At 40.8% G+C, this 22,056-nt stretch overlaps 1 protein-coding gene across 1 annotated transcript in view; it reads right to left on the bottom strand.

The window, feature by feature from the left end:
* Window positions 1-251: 251 nt before the first annotated feature.
* The window catches only part of ACBD3 (acyl-CoA binding domain containing 3), a 48,753-nt gene continuing 26,948 nt past the window's right edge, over window positions 252-22,056 (bottom strand). The window contains exons 2-8 of the mRNA XM_056139019.1: window positions 20,773-20,914; window positions 19,523-19,663; window positions 15,308-15,466; window positions 12,767-12,941; window positions 8,284-8,470; window positions 5,441-5,725; window positions 252-2,191 (exon numbers count right to left, since the gene is read on the bottom strand). Of these exons, the coding sequence (XP_055994994.1) occupies window positions 1,980-2,191; window positions 5,441-5,725; window positions 8,284-8,470; window positions 12,767-12,941; window positions 15,308-15,466; window positions 19,523-19,663; window positions 20,773-20,914 (1,301 nt within the window). The 3' untranslated portion in view covers window positions 252-1,979. The remainder of the gene's footprint in view (window positions 2,192-5,440; window positions 5,726-8,283; window positions 8,471-12,766; window positions 12,942-15,307; window positions 15,467-19,522; window positions 19,664-20,772; window positions 20,915-22,056) is intronic.

Raw genomic sequence — 22,056 nt, 5'->3', positions numbered from 1 at the left:
TGGGTTGGCTGCATGCAAGAGAAGCAAGCGCCTTACCTACTTGTACTATTGCTCTGGGCCCCAGAAAAATATTTTAAAGCCTTTTTGCCCTACTACCCAACTGATGAAATACAGACTACTTTAGAGTGTAAGTACATTAATAAAACATCAACAAGTTACAGATAAACGGTTTAATTGATTAAATATATTATTTTCAAGATCTTTTTGAAATTGTATTTGTACTGTACTAATCAACAGCCAAAGGCAATAAAAAAGTTTAAAACCAAAAATGTTCTTATATGAACACAAGACAGGAATTACTGCTATGTAAAGTAACATACACTGCTCCCAAGAACAATGATATTTTTAGAAGAGAATTCATCTTAATATATGCAAGGACAAACCTGTAATCAAAGGCTAGAAGAAATATATATTAGTGCCTGCTTTTACAAGTTTATTTTACATCTTAAATACAGTATTTTTCTCATTAAAAAAAAAAAAAGCCAGTAAGTGCCTAACCCCGTGGTTTCTATACCATATATACAAGGAGTTGATGGATGACCTGATGACAATCCTGGATGTAACAGCGTGGATACCTGTGAGCTGGGGCTACCAAAATCAAATCTAAAAACACAAATAAAACACTGCTTAAGAGAAAATAATCCAGTTTCAGAGTAACCTAAACAGAGTTAATAGGTACAAAACTAGGTATCAAAAAACAGAAATATAGCACACACACAAAAATCCCTTATGTAGTGACATGTATATACTGCAGCTTATCAATGGAAACCCTACTAGAAGTGTCTTATGATTTGAAAATTTAAAAATCTATGTATTTCAGTAACAGAATAAGCATGTTATGTGTATATTGCCATCTTTGTCGCTTTCTACCTACAATTACCCTCCCTCCTGAAAACAATTTCTAGAGTAGTCAATCACATGAATTTGAGGCAATTAATTCATATTTGTTTTCAAGTAAGGAAAACAAAGATGTAACTCATCCCATCAATAAAGACATAATACAGATTAAAGCTATAAAAAATTTAAGCATGGCATATGAATCATGTAGAGTTTGTGTTTTAGTAACAAAATAAAGGAACACACACTATATCTCTGGCAGTGATTTTCCTATTAGTGCAATGTTATTCCCCATACACTGCATTGTACTTATATCAATTTATGTTTTTATTTAATAGTTGCCAATCCGAGTTAACAAAATCCCCAACTACATACTTGTGTTAGAAAGGTTCAACTTGATATGCTCTTGTATACAAAGCCAAATCAAGAAAAAACAAACCGCATCTGCTCTACTACCAGCGGTATGAACACGTGAAAAGAATCCAAGTGTGTGGAGGCTTACAAAGAAGGATATCTGAGATGTTCTTATATTGGGATTTCAACTATAAATTAGATTTGAATAGTCTATCTTAAGATGATGTCAAAAAAGCTCCCTGTAACATATCACTCAGCTAAACAGCTGCACCCAAGGTAAAAAATGATCTGCCATTCAGAACAAGTCAAGATGACTACCTCTTTTCCCATCATGAGAATCTTAGTTTTTAATTTAAAAAGTGGCGATCTTTCATCAAAATCATCTTCACCTCATGCATATTATGAACATAAGGATTTCAAATGAGAGAGCACTCTAACTATGGGTTTGCAGAAAACACAGCAGGCAGCAATGGACTAACCATCAGCCAGTGGGGTCAATGTTGGGATATTTTATTTGGGAGACTTTCAAGATTTAACACATAGCTCATATAACTTCAGCATCCACTAATGACTCTGCTGGTGAGCACCCACGGGCTGGACGAGTCTCAGGACTCCCTTCTACCCGAATGTATGAATGCTCAAGAGTCTCAAGGAAATCTGATTCCCAGTGAGTTTGCAGACCATCAGACCAAAATCAATAGGGTAAACACAGACTGCAATGCTCCACAAAAGTCAAAAGAAATTTCCAAATTAAATGCTTTCCTCTGCCCAACCCTGTAACAACATTTTTATCTAGTATAATAGACTCTGTAGTAGACAGATTTTGACCTCCACAATGAGTAGGAGTTGTCAAACTTGAGGAGATAGACTCCTCTCCCTGGATATTGGTGGCTGCCGGCATATACTTCTTCGTGACAGTCCCGTCGGTACACAGGCACAATCTCATCCAGCAGAGGCTTGTTGGCATTCTTTTTGGCTTTATCGTCACAAGTGATGTTTTCTGTGAGAAAGCAGAGAGGAGACAGTGAGCAGATCCAGGGAAATTGTGATTTTAAAAACCCAGGTTAAAATCCCAAGCAGTGAAACCTTGATTCTTTGAGAATTTATTCACTGAAATTCTCTCAGTCTACTCTACTATTTATGGATTTGTTTGTTTTGCTTTTTGGGTCATACCCAGCGATGCACAGGGATAACTCCTGGCTCTGCATTCAGGAATTACTCCTGGTGGTGTTTGGGGGACCATATGGGATGCTGGTAATCGAACCCAGATCAGCTGCATGTAAGGAAAACGCCCTACCCGCTGTGCTATCGCTCCAGCCCCTACTCTACAATTTATGTACATGGAAAATGTATCTAGTTATTCTTTCATTTGCTCATACATCTGAGCAACTGCTGTGTACCATACACAGTGAGGGTCTGGGCCACTCTGTGTTAACCACCAGTGGAAGTCTGAGTTATAATGACACAAGGTTCAAGGAAAAAGACTTCTCCATCTATAGGAATAGGGCCAGGGATGGGTCTTTGTGGCAGAGGGCATGCTCTGCATGTGTGATTCTGGGTTCAACGCACAGTATTGAAAAGTTCCCAAGAAAACAAGAGAGAATAAGAATGAAGTTTCAGTTTGAAATAATAAATAATCTCAAGGAAAATAGATCAAGGGACTATGTAAGCATAGAAGATAAAAAAAAAAGACTTCAGATTTATAATTTGCAGAGTGAACCGGGGAAATAGGAGCTAACTTGATGATTGTTAATATCCATTTGTCGGACTTTCCAAGGAAAGGCTAAGAAACTGTCTTGAAGAGTAGAGCAAGACATGAACTGTATCTATAAGGTGGCATATTGGATAGGATCCTGGAAAATTAAACAAAAACTTATGAAATTTGAATATGGAATGTTAATAAGTGAACACTAGCAATTTATGAATGTATCATAGTACCATATTAACAATAGAAAAAGAAACTGGGTGTGGAATATATAGAAACTTTTTTTTTCTTAATAACAGATTCTTTTTTGTTTGTTTGGGTCACACCCAGTGATGCTCGGGGTTACTCTTGGATCTGCACTCAGGAATTACTGCTGGTGGTGCCCGGGGAACTATATGGGATGCTGGGGATTAAACCTAGGTTTGCTTCATGTAAGGCAAACACACCCTGGCCCCAGAATATATAGAAACTCATTGCAACTTTTTTCTATATCTAATATCAGTCTAATTATAAAGTTCACTGTACCACCAGAAAATGCACGACTTTTCCAAGACATGGTGGCATAGCTACCTCTGTTAAGGAGGCACATGACATACTGAGAAATGTAGTTTGTGAGTTAAATCACTTAGCAGAGCTAAGGAGAGGCACGCGCTTTTCCTCTGGGTCACACCCCAACCTACTGCTGAACATACACTGCCATCATTACTCACAAAGTTCTTTATACAATGATGTCCACATACATAGAACATCCTTCCTAGATCTTCGCAGAAACAGTTTTGTTTACACCCCTCTGGTTTCTGGACCACACCCAGCTATGCTGAGGACCGTATGATCAAACCCAGGGATCAAACCTGGGTCCAGGCACAAACAAGGCAAATGCCTTATCTACTGTACTCTCTTTCCAGTCCCGAATTGTCTGTTTTGAATGAGAGCCTGTGCTGCATCAGAAAGGCCAATACTGGAGTTGGAGCAAAGTACAGCAGGTAGGGTGCTTGCCCTGCACTCTGAGCACTGTTGGATGTGACCCAGAAACAAGAAACAAAACACAAGAAGGAAGGTCATTACAGGGTCCAGGCCAGGGTCCTGGTGTTGCTGAGGGGTATGGAAGCAGCCCCTTGATCTACAATCTGCCTCATAGCACTCTCAGGGCCTGGATTATTACATTTCTGCAGTTCTCTCTAGTTAAGTCAACAGTACTTGTGGGCAATGTGTTTCTCTGGCTAGTGGTAGCACTCAGAAATAAAGATCAATGAAACTAAAATGCCATACAAGACAAAGAATTCCCGAACGGTACTAGCCTTTATATGTGTGTTTCCAGACATAACATCAGAGGGCCAGAGCCATGGATGTCTGGGAATGACTGAATGGAACGTACACCTCAAAAGGTGACGGCACTTTCAGCCTCCCTTCGTGTACCTGCCCCTCTTGAGATTGAGCCCAACACAATCTCCTGTGTAAAAACATGACTGACCAACAACAGGAACAAGCACTGAGTCACAAGACACCTGAAAGGTCGGTTCAGTTCAAGGAATTGAGAAGGCCCTTCCAAATCAATACTCGGCGTTGGCTCCTGGTGTGCTCTGACCCAACTTTGAAATTCTCTGCATAAGAGAACTGTGGGGTGGGACTATCTTCTCAAATAAGCAGTACATTTTATAACCTACTTTCTAGACAAATACAGACATGATCACTGGAAATATCCAATTCTATCTACTTATTGAAAAAAAAATGTTAAACAGGGATTTTAAAAGGGAAGAACAGGGGCTGGAGCAATAGCACAGTGGGTAGGGCATTTGTCCTGCATGCGGCCAACCTGGGTTCAATTCCCAGCATCCTATATGGTCCCTTGAGCACCACTGGGAGTAATTCCTGAGCCAGGAATTACTCCTGGTGAGCCAGGTGTGACCCAAAAGGAAAAAAAAAAAAAGACAACTGAAAAAATTAAAAATAAAAATTATCAGATGTTCTGGTATTCTGGAACCAAAAGGTGGTAATTTTATTACCATTTAAAAAGTATCTTTGCTATAACAACTTAAAAAACTAGTATCAGAATATAAATTTATACAAATTTCAAAGGTGGCAGAATTTCTTGTTTGCTCTTTTACCATTTTTTCAAAATGACTTCCTTGCATATTAAGATTTTCAACACCCAAGGCTGGAAGGTATAAAATAACATAAAAAGAGCAGTGAAATTGTCAGACAGCTGTTACCAGCGATAAGGTACATTCAGGATTGGCCCCAAGTCCTTGAGCTCTCAATCTCACTCCCAACCTCTTTCCGTCCTGCTGTCCCTTGTCCTATCAAGTGGCCCCCAAGTCTCATGTCGCTGCCCCCATTTATGTGACTTTCACCTGTGGAGTATCCTGGGAGCCGACAGGGAACACTGCCTATAAGATGCTGGCCCCTCTCACAACTTTCAGCCTCAATCTCACCAAGCAAGAGATCGAGTCCTGTCCGTGAAGCATGGCTGGCTGACAGTGGAACCCCCGTCACTGCCGCCAATACAAAACCCAGCAGCTACTGAATCTGGACCAACAGCTCTACCTTCTTCCTCCTCCTCGTCATCGCTGGACTCACTGACGTGCACACTGACAGCAGTGTTGGGAGAATCTGTCCATTCAAAATATACCCCAAACCCAATGTCATAATGGTCTGTCGCAAATTCCCAAAAGAGGTATGATCCTTCTTCATGGGTGGGGACTCGGACAGTGACCACTTCTCCTCGGCCCACTGTAATCACAGAATCTGCATCCTGTCGAATCTTTTCTTTAAAGTCTTTGATCTGGGGTCGTGTCCACATGGATGGCGCTGCTATGGCTGGAAGAGAGTCTAAAGGCAACAAAAATTACAAAAGCTGAAGAGGCAGAGCCCACAAGAGCAGGCAGCAACAGCTGCAGGTGGCCAGTGCCCACAACCAGCTGAGGCACTGTGCACCTCACCTCACACCCAGTGACCTAAGTCTCCCCTCAAAGCACCACATTTACAATGCCACAGGTACTCAGAGGTCATCCTACTACTTCAAGTAACAAAGCAATTTATAATCTTCGTGAATTTTACCCCAATGATCAATTAAATATTTTAAGTAAGAAAGACCTTTCATTTAAGTATTTTAAATACTTTAAGTATTTTATACTTAAATATTTTAAATTATTTTAAGTAATTTAAATATTTTAAGAATGACCTTATAAACTTCCTCATTGGAGCTGAGGAACTTTCTAAAGGAAGAGATATGAATTTAAGGATAAACTCATTTTTGCTGAGTTTGAAGCTTTCATTTTAGTCTCTATGTGGAAAGAAAAGTCTTGGCCTCTGAGTATCTCATAGTTTTGGGGGTTTTCTAAAGGAGTGCAAATAAACAGAAAAATTTCGGTCAAACTGAAACCACACAGGGCTGAGTGAAAAGGGCGAAATTTTGCTAACAAGCAGGATCTAGGGCTCTGGACAAAATATCCAGAAAATACTGGTAAATGCTTGAGCCAGGGGCATAGCTTAGAGCTAGAACACTTGCCTTTCATGTAGGAGGCCCTGGATTTGATTCCTGGCACTGCAAAAACAAAACACAAAAAAACACTAGTTTGAAAATGAGGGTGAAATCTCTTAATGTTGGGATGCAGAGGGTCAGGGCACGGAGGGAATTTCAAGGGTCATCAGAGGAGCATGTGGTGCCAGGGATCAAACCTGGGTCCCCTGTATGCAAATATGCGCTCAGTCCATGGAGTTCTCTCTCAGCCCTAAAGTTATTTTCTGTTACTTATTCTAAGGGGCTGGAGAGATAGCGGGTAGGGTGTTTGCCTTGCACCCGGCCGACCTGGGTTCGATTCCTCCGACCTTCTCGGAGAGCCTGGCAAGCTACCGAGTATCCCGCCTGCACGGCAGAGTCTGGCAAGCTCCCCATCATGAATTCAGTATGTTAAAAACAGTAACAAGTCTCACAATGGAAATGTTACTGGTGCCTGCTTGAGCAAATTGATGAACAACAGGATAACAGTGCTACAGTGCTACTTATTCTAAAATGACAAGCAGCCAATGTTTTTCTTTTTAAAGGGAGGCCAAGCAGTGCTGTGGTGGGGTGATGGGGCCATACATGGGGGTTGTGGAACCATACTTTTAATTGCCTGGGGCTGAGAGAACACAGTTCTGGGAACAGAATACAAGGCAAGTCCTCCTCCTCCTTTTTCCCCAGCTCTGAAACCAACTTTCTTACAATCTCCACCACCGTCTCTCACCATTGTCACTGGTGTGCTCTTCTCTTTATTAAATCTTACTCATGTTTCAGGTATTTCAAATGATTTGTCATTCACAAAGATAGACAGGTGACCTCTCTGACTTGGTCAAATTCTTCACATTACATGTTCTCAAACAATAACGCACCCCTTTCTTCATCCCCAGCACAGTACTTGTCACAGAAACAATTTCATATTTTATGTGTTATTTTGCCTTTCCTAGCACTCAAAAATATCTCAACTAACTGCTGAATGATTTGCCATGAAATAACAGCAGAGTTTTGAAGCTGCTGAGTTATCTTCATTTCAAAAAAATATATATTGCCATTATGGTAATCAGCCTCCATGACAGTTCTTGGTAATCCTTGCCCCATTTATCTTCTGCTACTGTGGGGGCCACATCTGGCAGCACTGAAGGGCCAGGCAGCACCAGAGATGGAACGCAAGGCCTCACACATGCAAAGCACGTATCCCACCACTTGCGCACACCTCTGATCCACCTCTGGGTATTTCACACGTGTAAGATCATCACCCACAATGAATCAGAAATGGTGTGTGTGCTCAAAAGAATACAGCAGAGGTACTGAGAGATTACCTCCAAATCTAGGCCATAAAAGATACTGTCACTTTAATTCTCTTTGGGGTCATGAAGTCTGGAGGAAGTACAACACTTAAATAGACAATGAGATGTGATGCTGAGGACACTCATGTAGCCCTATGGGTAACATCGCAGGGCAAGTAATGGAGGTCTCTTGACAATAGCCAGTCTCAGGTGAGGGACCCCATTTTGAAAGCAGATCCGTTACTCCAGTCATCTTCATTTTTACTCCATCTAACTATATCTGACTTCATTTTCACTGCAACCTCACAGACCAGAGCCACTGCCAACTGAGCCAAACTGTTCTTAAATTTCTGATCCATGAAAACTTAATCAAATGATCATTTTTAAGTCATTAAACTTGGACATTATTTGTCAGACAGCAACAACATATATAATAACCCAAAGTGTTTGAGACATGTACAATGAGGTCATCCAGAAGCATCCATTTCAGACTACAAAGGGTGACCAAGCATTCAACTTCCAAAAGTAGTGAATCCAACCTTTTCATTAAGTCTGAATTATGGTGGAAGTCTGGATGGAAAAACACATATGCCGAATCATACCTTTTGGTCCATTCTCTAGGACTTCTTCTGCAGCTTCAGGTTCAAGCTCTTTTTCAGGATTGTCAGCGTTTGTTTTGGCCTGTCCATTAACTGACATCACATCATTTGCTACAGTTGCATTCACTTTTGATGATGTAGGCAAAGATGCCCCAGCAACTGCGACTTCCTGTTGTTTCTGTAATGCTGCCTAAAAGCCGAGAAAAAGTGAAAACACACTGACCAGGAAGTGCTAACAAAGGGATATTTACCTTGGTGAGCATTCTGGCCTATGTTTTTGCCCAACCAAAGCACTCTGCTCCAACAAAGTAACTTACCAGATTTTATTCTATCTATAATGTAGAATATATAAAAGCTTAAAAAGTACTGCAAAAATCACAAGGACGACAAACTTACTAAAGAATAGTATTTTTGTTAACTGAGGATAACTAGGGCTGGAGTGATAGCACAGCGGGTAGGGCGTTTGCCTTGCATGCAGCCGACCCGGGTTCGATTCCTCTGCCCCTCTCAAGAGAGCCCGGCAAGCTACCGAGAGCATCTCGCCCACACCACAAAGCCTGGCGAGCTACCCGTGACGTATTCAATATGCCAAAAACAGTAACAACAAGTCTCACAATTTGTTGTGAGACGTTACTGGTAACCGCTCGAGCAAATCGATGAACAACGGGACAGTGCTACACTGCTACAGAGGATAACTAGAAAATTACTAAGAAAAACTGAAGTAGGCAGAAATAATACAAAACAAAAGAGATTGAGAACAAAAATTGAACACAATAACATTTATTCTTTAAACTGAAAGAAAGCCAGGGATAAGATTCAGCAGTTAGAGCCAATGCCTTGTATGTGTGAGGTCCTAGGTTCAATCCCAGGCATGTGCACACACTTGTACACACACACACACACACACACACACACTTGTACACACACACACACACACATACACACACACAATCTTGACATAATTCAAATATATAAAATCTGAGTCAGAAAAGTTTAAATGTGGTAGAAATAAATGGGCCATAGATAAAAACTCATAAAGGCAGGGCAATATTTCATAATATCTAACATGGGTATTCAGAGTAATCAACAAATCACATTCGGACAATTATTCTTATACAAACCAAAAAAAAAAAAATCAAGTGGTCACTACAACATAAATCCAAATTCAGACTATAGTTAATTGAAAACTGCTAAAGTGTTATGAGAAATATTGCCATAGGTAATAAATATGCTTTTGAAATAGTGTGTGGTTAAACTATTCTTAAAGAAATATGTGTCACTGCTTATATAATTATGGTTAAAGTATATATATTCATAAATGTGGTATCAAACTGTACCCTGAATCAAAATGGGATAATGAAAACATTTCAAATATAAAGAAAACAACTTTTTCAGGGCTGGAGCAATAGCACAGCAGGTAGGGTGTTTGCCTTGCATGCGGCCAACCTGGGTTTGATTCCCAGCATCCCATATGGTCCCCTGAGCACCACCAGGGGTAATTCCTGAGCACAGAGCCAGGAGTAAACCCCTGTGCATCGCCAGGTGTGACCCCCCCCCCCAAAAAAAAGAAAACTACTTTGAGGTTTTTTTCTCATAGTGTAAGTGGATAGATACTACTACTACTACTACTACTACTACTACTACTAGAGAACCTTATTACTTAGGTAACTTTTGGGGAAATACTTTGAATAACATGCATGCATAAAAAAGTATACAACTCATAAATGTACAGCTTGATCAATTTTCATAAATCAAACATATGCATATAACTAATACTCAGAAACAAACCCCCCCGAATCCTCCCAATGTATCTTTCTCCTAAACTCCCAACCCAAAGGGTAATGATTATGTTAACAACACTGTAGATTTGTCTTGCCGGTCTATAATGAATATTTCTTTTTGTGTCTTTTCTCTCATTCAACATAATTTCTGTGATGTTCACCTACTGGCCACAAAGAATTATATTTTGTTAAAGTGCAAAATTTGCTGATGAGCATTTGGCTATGTGACTTTCTAAACTAAAACATTTTAGGTCATATAGATGGGAACATGTGTTTATAAAAACTTAAAATATATAGGAAAAATGTACATAATCTTATGGCATAATCATAACTTTTTTTATTTAACATTATCATTTACAATCAAGTTACTTAAATAGCAGCATCTTTCTTTGCTGCTAGCACAGAGCTAGTAACAGAGTTAAGATTTTATAATACCTTCTTCCAAGGCCTAGATTGTCAGTAATTTCCACAGTTTTACAGAAAGAGTACCAGCTTCCAGAAGTTCAAACAACCAAAACAAGTCAGCACACTTAGAACATTCACTGCATGACAGGAAAGCAAAAAAAAAAAAAAAAAAAGTATTTCTGTTGATGATCAATAGGTCAAATTCAAATGTTCCCTCTCCAGTTAAAGTCTTTCTGGAAACTAAGCTGAATGAACATCATCTTGGGATTTGACTACACACAACATGTAACAGATTACTATTATTTGTTCACATAATCTCCCTTCTATTCTTTGAGACGTCTAAAAGCACAGAAAGGTACAAGAACAATAGAAAAAAAATACTTAAGTAACTATGCCCTCAAATTAACAAGTGCTCCCCTTTTTGAGAAAGGGGACTGAAGTTCTCTATTTCCCAGTTTTTTTCCTCTCCCAGAGACAACCAATTTGATATATCAAGTTTAAGCACAGTAATCTAGTTTGAAATTTCTTTCTTTCTAAATCTGTTTCAAAGATTTCTGGTCATGCTCCATAGGATTGGTTTTGTTCTCATTAAGAGCAACCTAAAAACAAGAACAGCATACAAGCTCACCTATTAGTACATGATCTCAAAATTAAAGAAGCAGGAAAGGGAAGTGAAATGCTAAAGCAGAAACATGTTTTAGAAGACAGAAAGGAAATTCCTCAAAAAGACTACTTATCTTGAACATGATCCAGGGTTGACATCCTTTCCCTCTACTTCTTGCTAAACATGCAGTGCTTTTAAATTTCTCACCAATGTTAAAGACAGGGACGGAGGAATCAAACCTGGGTCGACCCCATGCAAGAGAAACATCCTACGCACTGTGCTATCACTCCAGCCCCAAGTCCCTTCTCTCTTGCAAAAAAATTCACCAGATGGTGGCTGGAGTCATAGTACAGCATGTACTAATGACAGAGTTTGATCCCAGGCACATGGTTCCCTGAGCCCACCAGGAGTGATCCCTGAACTTAGAATCCAGAGTAAGCCCTGAGCCCAGTTGGGGATGGCACCCCAAATTAAAAGCACAGCAATAAAAAGAACTTCAGGCGATAGCACAGCGGGTACGGCGTTTGCCTTACACGCGGCTGACCCAGGTTCAATTTCTCTGTCCCTCTCGGAGAGCCCGACAAGCTACCAAGAGTATCCTGCCTGCAAAGCAGAGCCTGGCAAGCTCCCGACAACAGTAACAACAAGTCTCACAGTGTTGCTACTGGTGCCCGCTCAAGCAAATTGATGAACAACGGGAGGACAGTGCTACAGTGCTACAGTTAAAGATAGAGGAAAAGATCTAGTACACATACTAATTTTCAAGGAACTTAAAAAGTACGGCAAAAGCAATGAAGATTATACTTTTAACAAAAAAATGCAGAGCAACTATATGGAATATTCTTTCTTACTAAGATCTGACAAGTTAAAGGCTTTACAAGTAAAAAGAAGTAAAATTTAGCTAGTCTTAAAGAGACATTTTATGTCTTCACAAGATTAAAAAAAAGACCTGAATGTAGAATCAGTTATCGTCCATATTTACAAAATAGTTTCAAGGAGAAACAAGCTTCTCACAGTTTATTCCCCTAATAGTGCTGTGAAATTAACAGGACACAGTGACAGGATTTTATATCCCACTCCTGATTTAAGAGAAAAAGCAGAAAAATCAGAACAGTAGGCAAATAGTGTGAAATCAAACAAGATAATCAAACCAAGCAGAACCCCAAGTATTATTTGACCTCCTAGCGCCATGTTATTTCCCCTCAACTCCTATACGGAAGCAAAATATTTGAGGGCAGAGATCTGGAAGAGCCCTATCCAGGTATTGCAGGTGAGCACTCCCTAATTGTGGTACCTAATACAAAAATGAAGATGTGTCTCACACAGCCCAGCAGAACCAGCCGATGGGGCCCCCTCCCGGAAGTTGCCTGAACCTATCAAATGTCCTTTAACTGGTCACCCAAGTGCTCATGACTCCAATTCCACTATCAACGTCTATGTTAATATACTAGTTCAGACAACTCTCAAATGCCTTTAGCAGAATAAAATAGTGGCAACTTCATTTAGTGCTTCAATACCATATACTCTCTTTCATAATTGCCAGTGCAATGCTAAGATCTCCATTAATAAATATCACCTAGAAGTTACTTAGACTTTAGAGACTAATACAAAATTTATTAGCAACTCTCTAAAAAGAAATTGCTTTCAGTGAACTAAAACACCCCCTAAGGCTGAAACCTACAGTTGTCTAGCATACCTGTTGCTGTGCAAGCTGGACTTGATATAACTGCTGCATATACTGCTGATAGTGCTGCTCCTGCAACTGGCGGATGAGAATTTGCTGTTGCTCGTAGTTCCCTGGATACTGCTGGGCCGCATACTGCTGGAACTGCACGGCAGTCTGGGAGTTTAAAGCTGCCATTATCTGCTGCCTAAAAACATTAAAATATATATATATATATATACTAGTCTGACTATAGGAGGTTTTTCATGACAAAATAAAATATCCTTTTTAATTTTAGAATGTGTAACTTTCAAAAAATGACTAAACTAGTAATGTATATCAATCAGGATGTGTTCCAGGCCCAGAAGAAAGACATAAGAAAATTGAACTTGGAATCTGATTTTTCATTAAGGTTGCCACGTAACATTTGGGTTGCAGAGGGAGAACAAGCATTTCACCCACACCATTACTATTGTCATAAGTGCCAGCTTTTCCTGTGCCCATACTAGGTGCTCTTCAATGGCCAAAGCACTCCCATGGGCTGGGGAGACTCAATGGGCTAGTGTGCATGCTTCCATTATGGGAGGCCTGTTCAAAACCCTTATTCTGCCTTGGTCCCTTGGGCACTGCTGTAACAACACCTGGGTAGCAAGCTGGGAGAGGTCCCAAGCAACACCATGTATGGTCCAAAAGCCCAAACCAAAAAAAATAAAAAAAGAGACCAACCAAACCAAAGGAAACAAACAACAAAAAACCCTAAAGCATTTCCATGCACTAAGCCCTCAGTTCCCAGTGCCACCCCATGGGAAGGCTTCATAAAGGAGAAAGTGATGGCATTCAGTAGCTTGCACAAGATTACATTGCTAATATGCCAGGGCGAGGAGTCAAGTGTAAGCCTGGTGGCTCTAGCTCATCTCTTTAACCAGGATGCTTTAGGGGAAAGGAAGGTAGCTAAGAGACAGATGACATATTTGACTAGTGGCTGTGGCTCCTCTACCTAAAAGCAGGGCTCGGGCCAGAGAGAGTATAGAGGGCAGGGTGCTTGCCTTGCACACAGCCAATCTGGGCTCAATCTCCTTCACCCCATATGATCCCAGCCCAACCAAGATGGTCCCTGAACACAGAGCCAGAAGAAAACTTTGCGTACAGTGGGGTATGGTCCAAAACCAAAACCAAACAAAATAATGTTATAAGTGCTACTGGAAATAAATAAAGTCAATGAAAACTTACTTTTTTGGGGGGGCCACACCCAGCAGGTTCAGGTCTTACACCTGGTGGGAATGAGGGACCATATGGGATGCTAGGAATTGAACCTGGGTCAGCTGTGTGCAAGGCAAACACCCTCCCAGTTGCACTATCGCATGGGCCCCAGCAAAATCTTAAGGATCTCAAACATTTCATTAAAAGCCTAATAAATAAGAAAGAGCAACCTTACAGGACAGGAGAGATAGTACAGCAGGTAAAGGGCTTGCCTTGCCCGCAGCTGACATGGGTGTGACCCTAGCATAATCCCTGGGGTCCACCAGGAGTGGAGCCCCTGGTGCAGAGTCAGAAGTTAAGTATTGAGCACTGCCAGATGTGGCCACAAACAAACAAATCTGGGCACACTTGGTTTAAGACTCAATTTTTTTTTTTTTTAAAGATTCAAACTTTTAATCCTTTTTAATTTTCCTTCCTAGAAGAACTACAACATGCTTCGTAACTCAGTATGTGACCTGCTTTAACAAAGATCTCAAAGCCATCCAATAATGAACACATTTCAAAAGCAACGTCACTAACTCCTGAAGTGCTGGATCCATTTAGGGCACTCCCCTGCCCCCAAAGAGTAATCACAGGTTTACTCCAAAGAGATGAAGCTCTGGGTCAGTTTGAGAATAGAACTAAAGCTTTCCTAAGGAACTACTCAAAGATAAAGCGGAAATAAAAAAGTGGAGCCTCATATTCTCGTGTTTCAACTCTATGTCTCAACACTCAGAGAACCTCAGGTCTTCTCCCCACTGTGTACTGTGGATATAAATCCCGTCTGAAGAAACAGTTCCTTCTGAGAGTTGTTCCCACAATCCTTAAGGAAGAGAAAAGTCTTCAGCTTCAAAGTCCTATACTAGGAGGAGACACTAGTAATGGATTTCTCGGTCCTGCAAACTTGTAACTAACTGGATCTCCCATATTTCAGCCAACTTCTCTCATATCCATGAAAACAGACTATCATAATTTGGGCTAGACTAGCCCTATGTATGCCAAAGCAGACCACCAATTTGCAGAGAATCGGAAGAATAAAGCAGAATTAAACTGAGAGAAGAGATCGTGTGGACCCAGAAAAGATGGCAAGACAATTCAGCTCGTGCTCCAATCCTGGATGCTGGAGCTCATCCTAAATCCTTCCCAATACGCACGGGTATTAGAGTACTCTAAAAAAAAACCTTTGGAACAAATGGCAAACAACTAATATTAGTCAACTTTGCAGTTATACCAAAAAAAACAAAGCATTCTAAACAGACACAATGATAACAAGCCAAGCAACGAGACATGACAGTACACTTCTCATTCTTCAGTCTCACCAGCCAACCAGCTTACTTCTGTTGCTCCAGTCGAAGCCTCTCCTCTTCTATTCGCCTCCTTTCTTCCTCCTCCCGTCTAAGTCTTTCCTCCTCTTCTCTCCTACGTTTCTCTTCCTCCTTCTGCAGACGGTCTCTTTCTTCTTCTTCACGCCGCCTTCTCTCCTCCTCTTCTTTCCTGCAAAGAAAAGAGAATAAGCCCTATCCAGAAATCTGTTTAAAAATAACTTGACTTATTTCTTAGTGAAAACTGATACTTTTGGGAGAACAATGTGGTATTATCAAAACCCAAAATACCTCTTAGTAGAACTGTATCGTATGATGTCTATCTCATAATATGCAAGATCACAGGAAGGACAATTATGGCTACACAGCAGTAGAAAATGGGATGTCAGGGATTGAACCCGGATCAACCACACACAAGGCAAATGCCTACCTGCTAAAGTTATCGCTCCAGCCTCACATTCTGGTTATTATGCTCACCAGGGGTCCCAGATAGCAGGGCTGCCAGGAATGAATTGGGGCAGCACCAGGAGTCTGACTCAGGACTCTCGTTTACAAGGCCAGGTGCTCGTAGCAGATTTTTGTTTGGGGGGAGCTACTATTACTGCAGGGGAGCTACTCCCTTCTTGGTTCTCAGGAGTTATTCCTGGAAGTGCTCAGGGGACTGTGTAGTGCTGGGGCTCCTGCATGCAAAAGCATGTGCTGGGGCCCTCTGAGCCATGTCCCCAACCTCCCCACCTCACTTTTTATCGTGCTCTTCTTCCCATACATAATAGCTAACACCTGTAATTTACATCTTCTCAGGCTGTTTTCTGAGATGTTACCAATATTTTTTCACTGAACAGATGTAGTAAACGTCTTTATTGGGACAGGAAATAGTTCAATGGCTAACACCTTCATGCTTTGCATGCAGAAAGCCCTGTTTTGATTTCTGAAACCACCAGGAGTATATCCCAAAACAAACAAACCCCTCCCAAAATGACCTTTCTCTTTTAGACTATATAGTTCTGTTCCTTTTTTTTTTCTCTTTTTTTAATGGTTTCATGGCATTTCAGTACAGAGTATTCTTGTATACAGTTGTTGTTCTTGATCTTCCCAGCAAGATGTTAAATTTTGAAGATGCAGTGAATTGAACCAGGCACCTCTGCCCTTAAGTAACGTGCTTAATACTGGGTCAGAAATGTATGCCGCTAGATTTAATGCACAGATTTTATTGCAGCTAGCAAGAAGTATAAAAGAAGAACTTGTAGTGCTATGATCAGGGGCTCCAGGGCCACTCCTGGAGATACTCAGGCCCTGCAGGGTATCGAACCTGCAGCACACCTGTATCAGTCCTGCAAGTCCTGTGAGCTATCTCCCTACCCCCAAAACCAAGACTTTGACCACTACAGCCAAGCCTCCCTGGTGACGGCAACAGCAGCAACAAAGGGAAAGAGGGGAGGAAAAATAATGATTAAATTAAACTTAAATAACAATTCGAGCTTACATTTTGACTTTAAAAGAAAAAACAGTTGAAAAATCTGGGTGCAGCTCTAACAGCTATCACTGGCCCCTCCCCACGTCCCCTAACCCCAGTCCCTTTCCTGAGAGATTCTGCTACACTAGAAATGGATGCTATTCTGATTTAAGCGTGGCAGGAAAACACATAAACAAGACTTCCGAGGATCCTCAGACATGATACCATTTCTTGGCCCTACCACTAGAGCCGTCTGAGTTATCATACTTTTCTTTCCCTAGTCCTGTAAGTGATCAGCAACACACCTAAGCCATAGCCAGGGCATAAAATAACTGAGTTCAATGTATCAAAATTAGAACAAAGCAAGATGTTTCACAAGTCTGAGTTTAATCTTGAGGACAGAGGAGACCTATCTAGTTTTAAATACTTACACCCTACCTGCTGTCACTCCAGCCCCATTTTAAATTCTATAAATCAGTGCTTTTCAACACCATCCATTCACACCTTGTGGACTGGCACCAGTCTGGGGATCTAGCAGTTGAAAGTCACTTCTTTAAATGAAGTGAAAGTTTTGATAAAATTATATATGGGTTTCTTTTTTTTTTTTGCTTTTTGGGTCACATCTGGCAATGCACAGGGGTTATTCCTGGCTCTGCACTCAAGAATTACTCCTGGCGGTACTCAGGAGACCATATGGGATGCTGGGAATTGAACCAGGGTCGGCTGCATACAAGGAAAATGCCCTACCTGCTGTGCTATTGCTCCAGTTCCGAAAAGAGTAATTTTAAAAGGAAAATATTTATTTTATATTTTAAGATCACTAGTAATCAAGTTATTATTAAAAGGATAACTTAAGAAACATACTTCCATAAAGCACTATACATCACATCACAACACAGTGGACATAACCTTATCTTACTCTTTTCAAAGGTTTTCTTTTATTTAAAAAAAAAATCTTTCTTTGGGGTCAGGGGGATATTACAGAAGGTTGGGCACACGCCTTGCATGCAGTCAGCCTGGGTTCGATCCCTGGTGTCCCATATGGTTCCCCAAGCATTGTCAGGAGTAACCCCTGAGCATTGTTTGATCCCCAAACAAAACAAAATCTTCCTTTGGCTAAATAGCTTCTAATAATGTACTAAGGGATTTCCTAACCTCTTAAACATAAACTACATTGTATTCTCTATTTTCTTTTTGGGGTGAGGGAGCAGTGTTGAGGATGAAACCCAGGGTCTCAGACATGTAAGGTTTTCACTCTACCACTGGCTAGGTTACACCCCCAGCCTAGTGCTTTACCTTTTCATGACTTAGGAATTATAATTATGTATTGTACTATGACAGAGAAGTTTACATTCACACCAAATGATCTCTGAATGCCACACTTTCATGATTCTCAGTTCAAGATATTTTCTTTTCTAATGTTATTTCCAATCTAGGTTAAAGTGAGAAACCTTTTTTTTTTTTTTTTTTTTGTGAGGAGAGTGGGTATTTGAAAGTACTCAGGACTTTACTCCTGGCTCTGCACTCTGGGATCTCTCCTGGTAGGCATGGGGGAACACACTGGGGGCTGGGGACCAAATCTGGGTTGGCTGACTGGAAGCAAGGCAAGCGTGTACTATCCCTCCGGTACACAGGGTTTACTCCTGGCACTACATTTAGGAATCACTCCTGGTAGGGCTCACGGGACCATATGTGGTACAGAGGATTGAACCTGAGTGGGCTATGCCATGTGCAAGGTAAGTACCCTACCTGTAATGCTACTGCTCCAACAATCATCTTAAAAGTATAATATAATGTGAAAGAAATGTGCTTTTTAATTTTTGAGGGGGAGGGGAAATTGGGTCATACCCAGCAGCACTCACACTTCTTCCTGGCTCTGAACTTACGGATTACTCCTGGTGGGGCCCATAGATCGTATGTGGCTCCTGGGATGAAACCAATGAATTGGCCGTGTGCAAGGCAAGTGCCCAACTCACTCTACTACTGCTTTGGATCTAGACAGCATCATTCCACTACCTAAAATTTTAAATAATCAGAAACTCTGAATTACATCTAGATAAAAAAGTGCTAGCTATTGGAGCGATAGCACAGCGGGTAGGGCGTTCGCCTTACACGCGGCCAACATGGCCGACCCGAGTTCGATTCCTCCGCCCCTCTTGGAGAGCCCGGCAAGCTACTGAGAGTATTCGATATGCCAGACACAGTAACAACAAAGTCTCCAATGGAGACGTTACTGGGCCCGCTCGAGCAAATCGACGATCAACGGGAGGGCCTTTACCTTACCTTATAATTTTTCTGAATTTACAACAGTAAATAGAGAATTCCGTAAATATGAATAGCACGTTCAGCAGCTCCCTCTTGAGCCCCTGAAATGCTGATAACCATGATATGGAACATTATCGATTGAAACTGTGCTTAGTTTAGGCTTGTAAACAGGGTAAATAAGCTTCTTTCACAACATTTAGCCATAAAAACTCCAGAGCAGCAGGTAAGGGGTAAGGAGTAGAGTTTATGATAGAATTCACTCAAAAACTTAGCTTATCAGGAAAGGAGTGCTGCCATAGGATGGGTGATTCTTTTTTAAAACGTAGAAGCAGCAGCAACCTCCTTTCTCCAAACTCACAAGATAAATCCCTGTCCATATCAAGATGTCTGAGCAGCTGCAGTAGTGGGAATCTAAGGGAAGTAAGACATTTACTTAATCTAGAACTGATGCTCCATGAGAGCAAAACCACCAAATCACCGGGATAATCAGGCCTTGTCCTTAAACATCACCTTTTTTTCTCTTGTTCTTCCTTCTCTATTTTGTGGGACGTGACGTATGTTGAGAAGAGATGGCAACACCTATTTAGGAGCTTGACAAACTCTACCATGGCATCCTCTTTAGACATGCTTCCCAGGGCTGCCCATTCTCTCCTGAAAGGAACAACAGCAGCAAGTTAGAGCCTATGTAACATAACCTGAGTGAATTTCAACTTAGATACAAACAATCTGCAATATCATAAATGAAGAACTATTATAAGCAAAAGGATCAAAACTTCAAGTTTTAACATGTATTCATTTATTAAATTAGTAAGCAATATACAAACTTACTGTCATAAACCTGTAATGGGGGGGGGCGGGGGAAGTGCTCCCGGGTGGTAGCAATAAAAAAATAAACAAAACACCAAAAACCTGTAACTCCACTGCTGTTAATAGCCAAATTAGCCAAAGGGCATCAATGTCTAATTTTCCTTACACCACTATTTAGTCTCAATTGAATATTTGATGTATTATTTTTTCATCTGTCCCCAAAATAAGGACATCAATTATTAAACATTTTAAATAACTTTTATTTTTAACTTAAAAGATTTGGTTTTTGGGGGACCTGAGTGATACTGTGGGTAGGGTGCCTGCCCTGCAAGCAGCTGAACTGGATGCAATCTCTGTCACCTTATATAGTCTCAAGCACCAGGAGTAATTCCTATGCACAGAACCAAGAGTAACCACTGAGTATTGTCTGGTGTGGCTGGAAAACAAAAGAATAAATGCATTTTTTTTTTTTTTTTGGTTTTGGTAGACAGGTGGAAACAACAACAAAAAGAAAATTAAAAAACAAAAATGTGTTCTGTTTTGAGACCATACCTGGCAGTGCTCAGGGACCACTCCTAGTGGGCTCCAGTACTATATATAGTGCCAGGGAATCAAACCTAGGCCAGCCATGTACAAGGCAAGCATCTTACTCCACTGTACTATCTCTCTGGTCCTAAATAGCTCATTATTTATGAAGAACCAAAATGAAACTGCTTATTTGATTTTCATAATCAGATAAGCAAACTTCTTCCACAATATTTAACCATAAAAACTCCAACAACAACAACAAACCAATAACTTCCAAACCAAAACCTGATAATCATATAAAGATTGCAGAAATATTTTAGTTTTTATTCTAAGCTCATATCCAGCTATTTGCATTTCAATCATTCACTGTGTACCCTTTTCAATATTTTTCTTATTAACTTTTTTATACAACAAAACTCTGTTACCTCCTGTCATTCCCTAGTACGTCAAAGAATCCAACCTCAGGACAAGTGTCTGGATTATATGGACCCATAAGAACCTGCTTATGCAGGGCCACAAGTTTCAATTTTTCTTCATAAGTTGGATGAAATGCTTTGCAATCTTTTTCTATGAGAAAAAAGAAACACAAAGAAAACAATTAGCACTGGCAAAATACATCATTTTCAGCACAAAATATGGAAGTTTTGCTACATTACAAATGCCTAGAACAGTCATAAACACTACTATAATAAAATTCCCCTTATTATTAAATTGTAATAGAGTCTAAAGCAGGAACCCTTTATGCTTTTTGGTTTTTTTTTTGGGGGGGGGAAGGGGGCTGATATTCAGCAATGCTCAAGGCTTCCTCCTGGAACTGCACTCAGGGTTCACTCCTAGTGCTGTTCGGGGACTTGCTGTACTTTCTTTTTGGCCCTGGATTTCTTTTTAATTACTTATGTCTGAACTACTGCACAGAAATCAGTCTGACAGGCTGCAGTCAAGCTCATTGAAAAGCTCATTATGTGGGGCCAGAGTGATAGTACAGCAGGTAGAGTGTTGCCTTGCATGAGGCTGACCCAAGTTTGATCCCTGGCATCTATATGGTCCCCCAACTCCACTAGGAATGATTCCTGAACGCAGAGCCAGGAAAGACCAGAGCACCACCAGGAATAAGCCCTGGACACCACCAGGTGCCCATGCCCCACAACAACAAAGTACATCATTTGATGCTCTGTGGTTCTGTGGTTCTTTAGACTTACTCCTGGCTTTGCGCTCAGGTTTTACTGCTGGTAGGGGTCAGGAGACTGTATAGGATGCTGGGAGTCAAACTCAGGTCATTGGTGTGCAAGGCAAGCACCCTACACACTATACAATTGCTCCAGCCCTATCATGTGACATCTTTTACATATATTAACAAACAATGAGCAAGGTTGGGCTATATTGCTCAGTGGTAGAATTCATGCTTCACATGTGTAAAAGATCTGGGTTTGACTTCTAGCACTGTGAAAGAATCAACAATGTACAAGAATATTTTTAACATTTAAAAAATGATTTTATAATAATCACTTTTAGGGGCTGGAGCGATAGCACAGTGGGTAGGGCATTTGCCTTGCACGCGGCCAATCGGGGTTTGATTCCCAACATCCCATATGGTCCCCCAAGGACCACCAGGAGTAATTCCTTAGTGCATGAGCCAGGAGTGACGCCTGTGCATCGCTGGGTGTGACCCAAAAAGAGAAAAAGAAAAATCACTTTTCCTATTGTAAGAG

This window comes from Sorex fumeus, unplaced genomic scaffold (assembly GCF_029834395.1).
Source record: "Sorex fumeus unplaced genomic scaffold, SorFum_2.1 ptg000007l, whole genome shotgun sequence".
Taxonomy (NCBI): domain Eukaryota; kingdom Metazoa; phylum Chordata; class Mammalia; order Eulipotyphla; family Soricidae; genus Sorex; species Sorex fumeus.
Note: the sequence above shows the minus strand (reverse complement) of the source record. Positions and strands in the feature narration are given on the sequence as shown.